This window comes from Macadamia integrifolia, chromosome 13, assembly GCF_013358625.1.
Source record: "Macadamia integrifolia cultivar HAES 741 chromosome 13, SCU_Mint_v3, whole genome shotgun sequence".
NCBI classification, from domain to species: Eukaryota; Viridiplantae; Streptophyta; class Magnoliopsida; order Proteales; family Proteaceae; genus Macadamia; species Macadamia integrifolia.
Window position 1 is genome coordinate 29,103,989 of NC_056569.1, and position 16,438 is coordinate 29,120,426.

At 38.0% G+C, this 16,438-nt stretch overlaps 1 protein-coding gene and 1 long non-coding RNA gene across 6 annotated transcripts; both read left to right on the top strand.

Moving 5' to 3' along the window:
* The first annotated feature begins 1,409 nt into the window (after positions 1–1,409).
* LOC122060048 (F-box protein CPR1-like) lies at positions 1,410–11,019 on the top strand. 4 transcript variants are annotated; one of them, XM_042623202.1, is made up of 3 exons: positions 1,410–2,932; positions 5,097–5,149; positions 10,750–11,019. In XM_042623202.1, exons 1-2 carry the CDS (start codon positions 1,755–1,757, stop codon positions 5,131–5,133), a joined length of 1,215 nt encoding a protein of 404 aa, XP_042479136.1. In that variant the 5' UTR covers positions 1,410–1,754; the 3' UTR covers positions 5,134–5,149; positions 10,750–11,019. The 4 variants fall into 4 exon arrangements, with proteins under 4 accessions (XP_042479136.1, XP_042479138.1, XP_042479137.1 ...); XM_042623204.1 differs by lacking the exon at positions 5,097–5,149 and having other exon boundaries at positions 1,410–1,882; positions 1,988–2,932; XM_042623203.1 differs by lacking the exon at positions 5,097–5,149 and having other exon boundaries at positions 1,410–2,961.
* A 2,469-nt stretch (positions 11,020–13,488) lies between these two features.
* Positions 13,489–15,883, top strand: LOC122058728. 2 transcript variants are annotated; one of them, XR_006133891.1, is made up of 3 exons: positions 13,489–14,273; positions 14,360–15,298; positions 15,551–15,883. It is a non-coding gene; the product is annotated as an uncharacterized LOC122058728 (long non-coding RNA). The 2 variants fall into 2 exon arrangements; XR_006133889.1 differs by lacking the exon at positions 14,360–15,298.
* The last annotated feature ends 555 nt before the right edge of the window (positions 15,884–16,438 follow it).

Genomic DNA, 16,438 nt, shown 5'->3' on the forward strand with positions numbered 1-16,438 from the left:
TGGAATAGCTCATCTTTGGCATTTATGTTCACAAGGTCGGAATAAAAGTTTGAAATGCTGGTTTCTGATCTGATCCATCTGCCCTCCATCTAAGCTACGGGACTGGCATTGCAAAAGGCACTGGTCGTTTGACTTTAATCTCAAGTTAAGTCTTATATCTTGAAACAGGGTTGTCTTGCCACTTTTATAAAGAATAGCATTAAAATCTTAAAAAAAAAAGAAAGAAGGATTAATAAATGTGTCTCCTAAGATAAAAGTCACAATCCTCAAGATTTTCCAAGTTGAATTGTAAATTCAAGGGAAAACACAATGAAAATAATAAAGACCTCATAAAGGGAAAATTGCCATTTCATGGCCCATCCAAATTAGCTTACCTGGTTAGTCCATATATTACTGCTACATGTAGGGGTAAAAGTTTGGCCCTGACAACCCGAACCCATCCTGGTCCGCCCTGAACCCAAATAGAGTTTGGGCCAAGTTTTTTGACCCTGAGGGCGGGTTAGAGTTGAAAAACCCCAACCCTAGGTCAGGGTTGGATCGGGTTAAGATTGAGGCCTCAACCCGATCTAACCCAGTCCGAAATTTAACCTTGCATTTTTATAATAGAAATTAAGGTTTCAATCGGTATTTTATTTTTCTATAATTTTTTAATATATAAGATAATAGTAAAAACATGTCAATCAAGGTTAATCCAACCATTGTAGAAGCCAAGATCAACCCAACCCAACCCAACCCAACCCAGCCTAGCCTGATCCAACCCGACCCTAATAGGGTCAATTAGGGTCAGCTTGGGTTGGTATGAACCCGACAAGGTTGGGCCTAAACATGAACCCGATAGCATTGGGTTGGGCTTGGGTTGAATTTTGAGGATATAGGGTTGGATTAGGGTTTTAAGAAACCCAACTCAACTTGGCCCTATTTCACCCCTAACCATATGTAGAAATTCTAGGCTTTGGATAGAATGGCAACGTTTGTCTATAACACATACCAAATTCCAAATCAGTTTTATCCAGATACTTCCGTTGTATGTGCATGCACTTATGTATTTTCAAAAAACCATGAATTGGAATGAACCCTCAATAGTCTTCTCAGCATGGCCAGAATTCTGAAAGGAGAAGCTCAATAGTAGATGTAACGGACAAAACAATAGGTCGCAACAATGGCCATCAGTTTGCATGGCAGGAGTTCTCTTATTCGTTGGTAGGTTGAAATAACTGGAAAGGATATGGTGGAGATTAAATAAAATATGGCTTAAGTTAATGGATTAGGGTTCAAACCAATCTCACGGTATTAGATTTTTTAATTTAAATATAATAAATGAAAATCGAGGTTATAATGGAAACTCGAGGGGAGATGGATGAAAATTTTCTAAAAATATATATAAGGAAAGAAACGTTGGAGAAAAAAAAAAAAGAGGAAAGATAGTGTGTATGGGAGAAAAACAGAGGAAAAGATTGTGTTTGATTTACATATGAACTCTAATCAAACACCAAGACGAGAATGATTGTTGTACGAAGATTTGATCCGATCTCCGAAAGATTATAATAGAGGTTGCGTGAGTGAGAGAAAAAGTGATCGGACTGGTTTTAGAAAAAAGTGCGAAAGGGAGACGTCTTTCAGGAGCGATACAGAAAGAGAAAAAGGAAAGAAACGGAAAGATTTAAATTCTCCTGTTTTATCTCCCCGCAAACTCTCCCCTGCTATTACATTTCTTTTCTACAAAGAAAAAACCCTAGTCTGTAATCTCCGTAGCCATGGCTGAGAAGAACGAGGAAATAAGCGAAGAGGAGGAGGCAATGCCATTGCCGACTCAGGAGCTCCCTGAGGTCCTCGTCGAGGACATATTTTTGAGGCTTCCAGTCAAGTCCCTTCTAAGGTTGAGGTGCGTATGCAAACCCTGGTGTGCTCTTATAACAAAACCTGCTTTCGTCAAACTGCACCTCAACCGATCCCTTGAAAACGATACCAACCGCAGCCTGATTTGCAGAGGCTCCGCTTTCTACTCTGTCGACTTAGATGCTTGTGAATTGCAAGCACCGGTAGAGCTCGAACTTCCGCCGCTGGAGCCGTCGAAGCGTTCAGACTACGGAATCAAAATCGGGGGTTCTTGCAACGGACTGCTCTGTATATATAACTCTATGAAAGACACGTTCCTTTGGAATCCTTCTACCAGAAGACATCGGAGGCTACCCTCTTCACCTATCAACTGTCCAGCCGAACGTGAAAGATGCCGTTCCGTTAATTTCGGATTGGGTTACGAGCCCACCTCTAAAGATTACAAAGTGGTAAGGATTGCGCAGTTTCGTAGTGACGTTTATAGGTTTTATAGCAGATCGGAGGTGAAGGTCTACTCACTTAGAAGTAACTCATGGAGAAAGATCCGGTACAAGACCAAGGGCTTCCTTCTCAGCATTGACCGATCAGGGGTTCTTTCAAATTCTGCTCTTCATTGGGTTGCAATTTGCCAGCAACCTGTTATAGGTTCCAGTTTTATCGTTTGCATTGACCTTAAAGATGAGAAGTATCGAGAGCTGCCACTGCCTGACTCTTTGGACACCCGGTTGGTAAATGTCGGGGTTCGTGGAGAACAACTTTGTGTCCTCTGTCATTACGCCATGGATCGTGTTGAGGTTTGGGTGATGAAGCATTACCGCAAGAGGGACTCTTGGGTGAAAGAGTTCTCTATCAAAGAATCGGTTATAGGGTCTTTTAATGACATTACACTTGAATGCTATTCAAAGAATGGTGAATTTATACTCCTGATTGATTTCAAAGCGTTGGTCCTGTATGATCCCAGTGGAGGAAGTGCTAGGAGTCTTAGGAATCATTGTGCACCCAATATGATTGAAACAAAGATTTACATCAGGAGTCTTGTTCCACTCGATAGCAAGAAGAAACGAAAGAAACGAAGAAGAAAGAGCAGGAAGCAGAGGTATTAATATGATATGAATTATTAACATGGTAATTGTTAAGAGCATATTAACACTTCAAGTTAGTATTCCTATATATACGATTGTTTCCTCTCTGTTTGTGTACCCTTCCCCTGAACAATTATTGTTTCATCTCAAAAATTGTAATGTCGAACTCTTAATGCAATCAATCAAGTTTCAAGCTGCTTGCAAACTTAAGGAAAAGTAGGGTGAAGTCATGAATTTTCCCTCGCATATTTATCTTTCGTACAAAAAATTTGCCTTTCCTTTGTTGGTACTAATGCACTTGGGTGATGTGAAAGGGGTATGCAATTTACTTGTCAGTTGTAATTAATTAAGGTCTTTCCTTGTGAATCAAAGTTATTACTTGGATAAGAGTGAGGCCGCTGGAAGGGCTTTTGGAAATGATTCTTATTTCTTTCAGTTCTTACTGAAAATAGGGATATTTGTATATCATTATATTCTGAATTAGTATTATGTGGTGGGGAGAGACAGGAAGGCTTACTGCTTATGGGCTGATTGAAGATTTTTCCCTAACTAGACTATAGGGAGAGAATTTATGAAACCAATGAAGAAGTAATTTGGAGTTGGGTTCTTTTGAGTTTTTTTTTTGGATGAATAAGGTTATTTTGAGTTTTGTGTGCCGTCCTATGTATGTTTTTACAGAATCTGTTGACTGTAATTGTCAATACAACAGTGATTGGGGGCCTATCTTTTATAGCTATCTGTTCTGATTCTCCTTTTCAGATTTTTTTTTTCCTTTTTAAATATTATCGCTACATGAATTATTGCTGAATATTCACTAAACTTTGGTTTTTAGTTGTCGTAATATCGCCATTGTCTAGAGACCAGTCCAAACAACATGGCCGACCCATCTACCCATCAACAGTCACTGAGATGATTGAGTCAAACCCCCACCCCACCCACACCCCAAAAGAAAAAAAAAAGACAATTGTCTTTTATGAAAGATTCTATTGAGCTGTTTGGTTAAATTGTTGGATAAGTCGGCCGGCTTGTCAACCTTTGGAATTGATGACTTAAGGTGCACTTCTCACATGTCATGTTCCAGCTGGCCGAATTGGCAAATTTAAGCTTTAAAAATCCAGGTCTATGAGAAGACTATCGAGTGTGCTTTCCAATTCATGGTTTTTTGAACAGACATGTGTATCGACATATAAGGGAGGGTATTTGGATAAATTGAGTTTCGAATTTGGTGTGTGTTCTACACCAAATTGTTTTTGTTATTACACATTGTGAATGGATCAATATGTTTAAATTTGACTGTCCAATGGGTTATAGGAGCCATGGGCTGTACTTTTAGGTTTGCTATTGTATTGGGGCCTATTTCTATAAGCCCAAAGATTAGGGATTTAAGTCCTATACGGGATTAATGTTGATTTATATTTTAGTAGTGTTTCTAGACAGCTGGACTGTGTACGTTCTAGCCCCTTGTTTTGATTTTGTTAAAGTTCTTGAATAGTTCCTATTTTAAAGAAGACTTAAGGTGTAAGGGATTCTCCTTCCACACATAGGGTTTTACTATTTTGTTGTTGATTTCTATGAATTTATAAATAAAAGATTAGGGGATCATTGCTACCTCAATGATTAGAGAAACAATTTAGCTTTGAGCTTGTTTGAGTTCTGTGAGAGACATGGCATGGTTTGTGGGAGTCAAAACTGCTCTACTGTGGGATGCAATAGGCAAACCTTGGTAGGATGCCAAGGTTGGAGTTGGTGGGTTTCCTTCTCCGTGGATACGTAAGAGGCCTAACATATCCTTTTTCCTTCCTCTATTTCTTTTCTTTTATTTTCTTCTTAAGGTCAGTTTGTGTTCTTCGGTTTTCTTCATGATATCTCTCTTCTTTGGTTTGCCTGCTTGAGTACTGTTCTGTCCACCCTTTGAAGACCTATGGTTGCCCATATTTGCTTGGTTTCTAATTCTGTTTTGCTAGTTTCTATTTTCTATATTCGCTTACTACTTTGTCTCATTAGTTACAAATTTGAAATTCCATTCTTCAGTTTCTATTTTTATTTCAATTGTTATTCTATTCATTAGCTGCTGTTTCTCTGTGGTCACTAATTCTGAATTCCAGTTTTAGCAATATACTTATTTGGAATCTTCTACTAAATTCAAATCTGATTGTTGGATCCGGTTCAAACTTGTAGGATTTATTCTCATTCCTTGTTAACTTATTCGACCTGAATTCTGGCCACTTCAGGTATCTCTTCTCTGTTTAATTAAATTTCAGTTGCTGGTTTTGGTTCCTGCTTCCTATGACTTTGGATTTACATGAGGTTTTATAACCCTTATCCTTAGGTGATTAGATTGCCCCATTAGCAACATAAATGGCGTCATTCCATAATTTATTTAGAGGAATGAGAAGAACTCTAGTTTCTCCATTCCGCTCTATCTAAAGCATTAGACTGACAAGCCATACATGCTTCTCCACTGCTATTTTCTTGGATCAAGATGATTTGGCAATCTGTGAAGCAAAGGAACCACGGTAATACATGTGAAAGGGAATGAAGGATCAAAAATTGAATGGGAGAGATTTGTCCTTTTTCTTTTTCCCAGTTTGATGAACCAGTGATTTCCTTGAGAAGTATCACCTTCTTGGTAATTATTGCAATATGCAGAGCATCATTTCCACCATAATCAATACTCACTTCGATAGGAAATTTACATCAAGTAGTGAATTATAAATAAAGTTAGCTTATGCCGGTACACTAATGTGATTGAAATATATTCCAAACACAAAAGTAACAAAAAACAGTACCTGAGCTTTTACATTCTATGTAAGAGAATCAGAGGTTCAGATGCTAAGAAAGAGCATTCTCTCCTCAAGACCGAGAAGCCCAAGATGAGAGAACCCTGAATGAGAGAGGGCGTGAGTTGGAGAAAAAACAAAGAGGGAAATTTACATCCACCTCCTCTCGCGTTTACTTTTATTACATCATCCCCCCTTGATTTTTGTTTATTAAATTTAAACTAAAAAATCTAACACTGTGAGACTCGTGTTAGTCTTGAGACTGAAAAGACCTAACTGTCTCTTCATAGATATACCCACCATATTATTCCCTTTGATAAACTTTATAAAACAAAATCCCCAAATTCCAGCCAACCGAACAATTACTTTGTTCGTCAAAGGTGGAGGAGCTTTAGTTTCCAACGAAGTGAAGAATACTCTCCGGCGAAGGACATCTGTTTGAACTTTGAACTCAAATGTTCAATTTTGGTAGGTCTCCACTTCAACTTTCTGTATCTCTCTGCTTACAAACATCTCTCTCTCTCCACTTCACTGATACACACGAGTATAAAAAGCTGATAAACTTAGTTGAAACCTAAGCACTGAAATAGAAAATTTCTTTCCAAAGCATTTCCATTTTTAGAGTTACAAATCCCAAGCATGGATATTGAGAAATTCTTCCACATGGTAGGAGGAAATGGAGAGACAAGCTATGCCACTAATTCATTACTCCAGGCTGTGTGTGTGTGTGTGTGTGTGTGTGTTTAATTCATCCATAGTTGGATATTAATGGATTTTTGAAATCGATTTATTCAAAAAAGGGTCTTCGATTTGGTGTAGCACATAACAACAGACTTCATTGTGGATCTTTATCTGGCAACAACTCCACAAAATAGAGCGATGGCAGATCTCGGTTGCTTGTCGGGACAAAATACATTAACGGTGATCGGATAAATGATCGATGCCATCGACAGAGCACGTTGTAAGTTCGTGGTAACCAACAGGAATACATAAATCCAAGTGTTCTTGAACAATCTTTTGTCCAGCGATTTCAACTCTATCTTCTTGTCATGGCCAGATTTCTGAAAGGAGAAGCTCAATAGGAAATGTAATGGCTGAAACGATAGCTCGCAGCAACCGCCATCTATTTGCAAGTAGGAGTTCTCTTATTCGTTGGTAGGTTAAAGATATTGGGAAGGATATTGTGGGGATTAAATAAAATATGGCTCAAGTTAACGGATTAGACCTCAAACTAATCTCACGGTGTTAGATTTTTGAATTTAAATATAATAAATAAAAATTGAGGTTATAAGGGCAAAGGTGAGGGGAGATGGATGAATTTTTTTCTTTAAAATAAATATAAGGAGAAAAACGTAAGAGAAAAAAAAGGAGAGATAGTGTGCGTGGGAGAAAAAAGACGGAAAGATTGTAGTAGAGGTTGAGTGAGTGAAAGAAAGAGTGATCATTATAGGGGACTGGTTTTAGAAAAAGGGTGAAAGGGAGACGTGAAGAGACTATTCAGGAGCAATTCGGAAAGAGAAAAAGGAAAGAGAAAGAAAGATTTAAAATCTCCTGTTTTATCTCCCCGCAAACTCTCCCTGCTATTACATTTCTTCTCTGCGAAGAAAAACCCTAGTCCGTACTCTCTGTAGCCATGGCTGAGAAGAATGAGGAAATAAGCAAAGAGGAGGAGGCAATGCCATTGCTGACCCAGGAGCTCCCTGAGGTCCTCGTTGAGGACATACTTATAAGGCTTCCAATCAAGTCCCATCTTAGGTTGACGTGCGTATGCAAACCCTGGTGTGCTCTTATAACAGATCCTGCTTTCATCAAAATGCATGTCAACCGATCCATTGAAAACGATACCAACCGCAGCCTTAATTTGATAGGCTCACTAATGTAGGAGTAGATTACAAGAAACTACCCCAGCAATTTATAACCCCAAACAATACCAATAGGAGCAGGAAACAAAGAAATAAAACCATCAAATAAACCCCCAAGGATACAATACCGATACAGGAGCAAAACCAACCCAAAACCCAATCCGATAGGAGAGAGAAAAAACTTCTATAGAGCTGGAGAGAGAAAGGTGCGGCCAGGTTTGTAGGAGTTTGATTGAGCTGCACTTTTGGGTGTAGATAGTCCCTAGGGAGGGTACAAAAACCCCCAAAGTTGAGAGGATTCTAACTGCTGGTTGTGAAGTTACAAACTTTCTTATTTTTTGACCTAGGAGAGAGAAAACTGAGAAGAACCTTCAAGAATAGCAGCTGAATGCTTCCAATAGTGACTAGGTAAGGATCATGGGAACCTTATGAGGCCTGGAATACCCTGATTGAAGACCTAGTTGAACAGAGTATAGAAGAGAGAAAGAGAGGAGATCGATCTCTCTCCTATTCCCACTAAGATTACTAATCGGTTCTGATTTCTGCAGACTTTTATCAGAATCTGAATTATATCTCTTTAATGCTACAGCAAATAAAATAAAAAAAGAAGAATAAAACATATTGGGGGGTTGAGAAGGGTGAAAGAGAATAAAGGAAGTGGATATCTTAGCCTGGGCTTCTCACCCACAGCTATCTCAGCTGCTCTAAGCATTTAGTTGCAAACTTTCTTTCATAAATGCAAACTTTCTTTCATTCAAATCTCCCCAATAATGGGATATATGCATCTCTATATATAGAGGGGAAGTTTATGATCATACTAATACTAGGAACTAGTTTCCCAATAGGACTACACACTCCTACTACAACTAGGAGCTAATTTCTCAATAGGACTAGACACTCCTATTACAACTAGGAATTCAAAATAGTACTAGGACTTGACTTTATGACTCCAACATGGAGTAGGACTAACTAACTAATAGTCCATGTAAGACTTTACAACCAACTAATGACTTAATGGGCCTTTATTGAATTAAATAGCAACTAATTAAACTAATGAATAAAATCCCGTTTTCCTACCTTCTACCCATATTTTAGACCCATTAAAGTGGTCCATTTCAAAGAAAACCCATGATATCAAAGGCCCAACACATACATAACACAATCCAAGGCTTATTTGCAATAAAATAAGCCCAAGTGACGTATCTACATCACTCACTTTGTTGACTTAGATGCTTGTGAAATGGAAGCAGCGGTAGAACTCGAACTTCTGCCGCTGATTCGCCGAAGTGTTCATACTACGGAAACAAGGTTGGGGGTTCTTGCAACGGATGCTCTATATATATAACTCTGTGGAAGACATGTTCCTTTGGAATCCTTCTTCCAGAAGACATCGGAAGCTACCCTTTTCACCTATTGAGTCTCTAGATGGATATGAAAAATGCCGTTCCATTAATTTCAGATTGGGTTACGACCCCACCTCTGACGATTACAAACTGGTAAGGATTGCGCAGTTTTTTGGAGACGTTTTTAAGTCTTATAGCAATTTAGAGGTGAAGGTCTACTCACCTAGAAGTAATTCATGGAGAATGATCCGGTACATGACCAAGCCCTTCATTCTCAGCTGCACTCGCAGATTAGGGGTTCTTGCAAATTATGCTCTGCATTGGGTTGCAATTCGCCAGACGCGACCTGGTTTCTATTCCAGTTTTATCATTTCCATTGACCTTGAAGATGAGGAGTATCGAGACGTGCCACTACTTGACTCTTTGGTCACCCGGTTGGTAAATGTCGGGGTTTGTGGAGAACAACTTTGTGTGTTCTGTCACTACGTCATGGATCGTGTTGAGGTTTGGGTGATGAAGGATTACGGCATGAGTGACTCTTCGGTGAAAGAGTTATCTATCAAAGCGGTTATAGGGTCTTTTGATGACATCACACTTGAATGCTATTCAAAGAATGGTGAAGTGATACTCCAGATTGAATTCAAAGCGTTGTTCCTGTATGATCCCAGTGGAGGAAGTGCTAGGAGTCTTAGGATTCATGGTGCATCCAATATGATTGAAACAAAGATTTGCATTGGGAGTCTTGTTCTACTCGATGCCAAAGATGGAGCTGAGCAAGCAAAAACGAAGAAGAAGAACAGGAAGTAGAGGTATTAATATGATATAATTTATTAACATGGTAATTGTTAGAGCAGATTTACACTTCAAATGACTATTCCTATATTTACAGTTCTTTCCTCTTTGTTTGTGTACCCTTCCCCTAAACAATTATTGTTTGATCTCAAAAATTGCAATGTCGAACTCATAATGCAATCAATTGAGTTTCAAGCTGCTTGCAAACTGAAGGAAAAGTAGATTGAAGTCATGAATTTTCCTTTGCATATTTATTGCAAAATGCTAGTTTCTTATGAAAAAAAAATTTGCCTTTCCTTCGTTGGCACTAATGCACTTGGGTGATGTGAAAGGGGTATGTAATTTACTTGTCGGTTATAATTCATTAGGATCTTTCCATGTGAATCAAAGTTATTACTTGGATAAGAGTGAGGTACAACAACACAACTCAGCCTTATACCAACGATAAGAGTGAGGTAGTGAGCCATAATTTCTGCAGATATTCTTTTCTATTTAATTAGGTCACTGGAAGGGCTTTTGAAAATGATTCTTATATTTCTTAGTTCTTACTGAAAATAGTGATATTTCTATATCATTATATTCTGAATTAGCATTATGTGGTGGGGACAGACAGAAAGATTTACTGCTTATGGGCTGTTTGAAGATTTTTCCCTAACCAGAGTGGACTAAAGGGAGAGAATTTGTGAAACCAATGATTAAGTAGTTCGGAGTTGGGTTATTTTGAGTTTTGTGTGCTGTTCTATATTCCACTGTAATGGAAGTTTATTGTCAATGTTTTTATAAATGATTTTCTTAACAGAATCTGTTCTTAAACCAAAAATAACATAAATGTGCTGCATGCTGTTGGCTACATTCTATCTGCTTAGGGTATTGGTATGTTTGAGTTATTGTCTGGTAGGTACAGATGTGGTAATCCACCACATTTTATTAATAGAGATGGGGTACAAATACTGAAAGTGAATCTTGTTGTCATAAAGCCAACCGGTGATATTTTCACTTTTTACTTATCTTACACAAACCTGATGTCTGACCGTTGGTTCTTTTTCCTTCCCAGGTTGATGTTGGATGAGCAATGTTCGAAGATGAGGAAGATGAACTAGAAAACTAAAAATAGGTACGCGAAGGGCAAAGAGGTGCCTGTTGGTGCAAAGCTGCTGTTGTGTATATACTTTCAATTGTTAATGCAAAATGATTTATTTAGAACCTCAATATAGAGATAATGATAGGAGAGTGTTGTTTTCGTATATGTTCTTAATGTGGTAAAGAGTATGAATATCTGTGTCCTCTATTTACCTTAATGCTGTGAAGTATCTGATTTGTGAAACCTTGTTCTTTCTGGTTTGATGTTGAAAGTGGAAGATTAGCAACTAACTAATTGAGAATGGGAAAAAATGGCAATGCAATCAAAGATGTCGGCTTACAAAGTATTTACCATGGCACCCCTTATTTTGGAATCTGTTGACTTTACTTAGATATTATTGATAATGGTGCCCTTATGCTTATGGTTAGGAACATATTACAGCTCCCTTCAGTCTTTTTGTTCGAACACCTTAAGAATGTCAATACAATAGTGGTGGGGGGCCTATCTTTTATAGCTCTTTTCTCACTCTCCTTTGTATTGTTTTCCATTCCATTGACTCTGGAGATTGAGGTAGATTAAAATGGTTGAATTGATTAGAAGCTTGACTGATCACATTATGTTTTTGTAAACCACCTTGGTTCTGCTCATCTTGTTCAACACTTTATTTCATGGATTAAAGTTTTCTAGGTGGGATGTAGGGGTTGCACTGTATGCCTCGGCCAATAAAAGTGCTTGTGGAGGCATTGATAAGGGAGTGCAGTGGTCATTTTGCATCCTTGTGTCTGGACAGAGTTCCTACATCTCACCTAGAAAATGAAGGCCTTGTACTAAATTTTCCAGCATGACAATCACGTATACGAAGGGACTTTGGTACTTTTGGGCGTGTGTTTTTCCATTTGTATGCAACTGCACAATATAAGATTGCTTTCCCTTTCCAAGAAAATATGTATCCAATATCTATGATTTTAAAAAGGTGAGGCATATGATATAGAACTGATAGCACTAAGTTCAATTGTACGACCTACCTTGTATACACTGGTAAATGGTAATAATTGATTTTAGACTTATTTTAAGCAGCAAAAATTCTGCTCCGTTTTCCCATTTTCCCTAAATCTAAAGAAGCGACATTGAACATAGTGTTTTTTTTTTTTTTTTTTGTTCAAAAGATAAATAATGAATAAATAAATAAAGTTAAGAAGAAACAAGTGAGGTTGAGGTGAGCATAGGAATGGTGTCCTTCAACAGTCTAATGAAATCTGATGGAACCGTTAATAACTATTGGATGTTGTAATTTTGATGAGTTTCTAATAACTCAGTTTTATCCCAACTTAATTGGGGGGTGGGTTACATGGATTTGTGCAAAGACAAAAGGAATTGTAAAAGTTAAAGAAATAAATAAGAGCGAAACACGACAGCTCAGGGAAATCTCACTTAATAGGTTCGGTAGAGTTTGCGATTGTAGGGGGTGATTGAAGTCTGAGACTATTGTTGGAATACTCTAAAGTGCTCTTTTTCTTCTTCCTTCTCCGAGGTCGATTCAACAACTTCCAATGACCTCGATCAACTACTTTTGTGATTTACAACCTTAAGATGCCAAATAGTTGTGATTTTGTAAACAATACAACTACTTTTGTGATTTACAACTTTAAGATGCCAAATAGTTGTGATTTTGTAAACAATACGAAGATCTGGATTCATGGAAGGAATGATGCCGAGGCTTTGGCTAATTCAACTAGATTCGAAGTGGCTACCAACTCATGGGTCTTGGACTCCATTGCTGCTTGTAAGTTGCATAGCCATTTATAATGGCTGATTTAAGTTCTATGAACTAGTCTATGTTATGTAAAGGAATATCAAACATATTTTGGCCATGAGTTGTTTGACAAAAACTGTGTTTGGTAGTTATTAAGTTTCAGAAACTATTTTTCATGTTAAAAATAGAATTTTCAGTTTGTGTCAAAAATACTATTTTAAAACAAAAAAATGGTGTTTGGTGAACCTGTTATAGGAATAATGACCCATGTTTTCACTTTTTTTGTATTTGAAACGAAACGGAAATGATGAAACAAGGTTTTGTCATTTCCATCATTTTGCATTTCTAGCGTTTTTTATTTTCCTTTTTGTTCCAAAAAAATAGAAAAACACCAAGTTGACACCAAACTTTTTTTTTTTTTTTTTTGTTCCTATATAATAGAAAAAAGGCAGAAACATTTTTCTGGATGATTACCAAACGTAGTTAAAATGTATTTTCTAAAACTAAGAATGCATTTTAACTATGTTTCCAAACAATGTTTTCATTCTATATTGACAATGCATATTTTCAAAAATGGAAATACAAACCAATCGAATCACAGCCTAAAAGTCTAAAGTAACTTATATATGATATGCAAACTAAACCGGGTCTGATCCTCATTATCTGACCCGACCCACTCACCGCCTCAGCATAAAGCAAAGTGATCCACCATTACCCGCCCTGCGTTTCCATCTTTCATTTGTGTGGAAGGAGAAAATAAGCGAAGACGAGGTAACGCCATTGCCGACTAAGAAGCTTCCTGAGGTCATCGTCGATGACATACTTTCAAGGCTTCCAGTCAAGTCTCTTCTAAGGTTGAGGTGGGTATGCAAACCCTGGTGCGCTCTTATAACCGATCCTGCTTTCGTCAAAATGCACCTCAACCGATCCATTGAAAACCATACCAACCGTTAGCCTCATTTTAATAGGAGACTATGGCTCCTCTTTCTACTCTGTCGACTTAGATGCTTGTGAAAAGTAAGCAGCGGTAGAACTCGATCTTCTGCCGTTGAAGCCGCTGGAGTCTTCTCGCGATGGAGCCAAAGTTGGGGTTTCTTGCAACGGCCTGCTCTGTGTCTATAACTCTGTGAAGGACGTATTCCTCTGGAATCCTTCAACCAGAAGACATCGGAAGCTACCCGTTTCACCTATTGAGTCTCCACGCATATACGGCAACTCCAATATTTTTGGATTGGGTTACGATCCACCTCCGACGATTACAAACTGGTAAGGATTGCGTAGTTTTCTGTGTATCCTCGTGACCATGTACCTTCGGAGGTGAAGGTCTACTCACTTAGCAGCAACTCATGGAGAAAGATCCGTTACATGACCGAGCCCTTCAAAATCAACCCCTTTTACGGATTTGGGGTTTTTGCAAATTCTGCTCTTCATTGGGTTGGATTTCGAGAGACGCAACCTGGTCACTATTCCAGCAGTTTTTTTGTTTCCATTGACCTTCAAGATGAGTATCGAGAGCTGCCACTGCCTGACTCTTTGTTCACCTTGTTGACTTATGTTGGTGTTCGTGGAGGACAAGACTTTGTGCTCTGTAACTTTGGTGGTCGTATGGAGGTTTGGGTGATGAAGGATTATGGCATGAGGGACTCTTGGGTGAAAGAATTCTCTATCGAACAATAGGTGATAAGGGACTTTTGTGTGAACTACTTAATCATTCCTACAGTGGTATTTTGATGACATCACACTGGTATGCTATTCAAAGAGTGGTGAATTATTTCTTTTGTTTATGCACCCTTCCCCTGAACAATTATTATTTCATCTCAAAAATTGCAGGGTCGAACTCGTAATGTAATCAATCAAGTTTCAAGCTGCTTGCATTCGAACTGAAGGAAAAGTAGGGTGAAGTCATGAACTTACCCTTGCATGTCTATTGCAAAATGCTAGTTTCTTACAAAAAGTTTGTCTTTCCTTTTTTAGCGCTAATGAGATTAGTTGATGTAAAAGGGGTATGTAATTTACTTGTCAATTGTAATTACTTAATATCAGTCCTTCAGAATCAAAGTTAAATTACTTGGATAAGAGTGAGGTAGTGACCTGCATATATTACTTTCAATTTAATTAGTCTGTTGGAAGGGCTTTTGGAAATGATGCTTATTTCCCTTGTTAGAAGATACATTATAAGAACTGCTTGTTGAAAATAGTGATATATGTATATCATTATATACTGAATTGGTGATTTGTGGTGGGGAGTAGACAGGAAGGCTTACTGCTTTTAGGCTGATTGAATTTATTTTTCCTGTAACTGGAATGGACTGCAAAAGAAGAGAATTTGTGATTCCAAAGATGAAGCAGTTTGGAGTAGGCTTATTTTAAGTTTTGGGTGCTGTCATATACTCTTTTGTAATGGAAATTTATTGTCACTGTTCTTGTAAATGCTTTTTTCAATAGAATTTGTTGTTAAACTACATAACATTAAATTTCCTATGTGCCTCATGCTGTTGGTTACGTTCTCCTCTGCTTAGGGTATTGGTATGTCTGAGTTAACGTCTTATTATTAACAGAGATGAGGTGCAAATACCGAAAGTGAATCTTCTTGTCATATTAGCCAACTGATGATGTTTTCACTTTAATTCTCTTACACACATTTGATGTCTGACTGCTGGTTCTTGTTCATTCCTGGGCTATTGTTGGACATGTGGAGCTCATTGGATACGTTGGATGAGTTTAAGTTCTTTTGAGGGGGAGAAAGTTGAACAGGAAAACTTAAAATAGGTACATGAAAGGCAAAGATGTGCTTCTTCGTGCGAAGCAGCTGTTGCGTATATACTCTCAATTGTTAATGCTATATGTTTGGTTTAGAAGCTCAATCTATAAACAATGATAGGATTATGTGTTGTTTTCTTTCGTTTCTTAATGTGGTAGGAGTATGAATATTGTTTTTCTCTATTTACCTTGATGCTTAAAGTATCTCATTTTATTTTTGGTAAGCTAAAGTATCTCATTTGTGAAACGTTGTTCTCTCAGGGTTGACGTTGTGATTGGGAGGTTAGCAATTAACTAGTTGAGAATGGGGAAACAAATGACAAGGCAATCAAGGCGTTGGCTTACATAGTATATCTCTTGGTATCCCTTCTTTTGGAGTTCATAATCTGTTGACTGTACTAGGAAATTTCTGATAATGGTTCTCTTATGTTTATGGTTTGGAACATATTACAGCTTCCTGACTTCAGCCTTTTTGTTAAAGACCTTAAAAATATCAGTACCACAGTGGTGGGGGCCCTATCTTTTATAGCTATCTGTACTCTCTCCTTTAGATTTTTTTTTTTTAATTATTATTATTTTTTAATATTGTCACTATATGCATCGTTGCTGAATATTTCGCTTAACTTTGGTTGTTATATTTCCTAATATCACAATCGTTTGGAAAATGGTTTTGAGACCAGTCCAACTTTATAAATATGCATCATTGCTCGGTGAAGGAAGAGAGGGTCTTGATGTACCCCCCCTCCTATTGTACAGTGTCAATGAGGCATGGTGAACTGATGCCCATTCACCGTGGCCTCAGGGAAACCTCCCCCATTGACTTTTATGAAAGACTCCTTGGAGCATTGGACTGTTTGGTTGAAGTGTTGGATCAGTCGGCCGGCTTGTGATTCTTTCAGTAGTCTTTTATGAAAGATCCATGACCTTAAGGTGCTATGCTCACTTGTCATGTTCCAAACCGGCCTAAGTGCCAAAATTAAGCTTTAAAAATCTAGGTTTATGAGCAGGTTCCCTTCATGTCTGATGAGAAGAAGGTTGATGGATCTGCCCCTAGTTCCAAAAGTTCTCCATCTCTGAAACTACAAACAGATAGAGATGTGTATAGACCTGTGAATCAGTTCTTGTGACTATTGAGATTTGTAACCCTGT

Excerpts from the sequence above, each read along its gene's own strand:
- LOC122060048 (XM_042623201.1), top strand. The coding sequence starts at position 1,755 with ATGGCTGAGAAGAACGAGGAAATAAGCGAAGAGGAGGAGGCAATGCCA. Across the intron at positions 2,933-10,749 it reads AGAAAGAGCAGGAAGCAGAG|GTTGATGTTGGATGAGCAAT; the intron begins GTATTAATATGA and ends TTTCCTTCCCAG.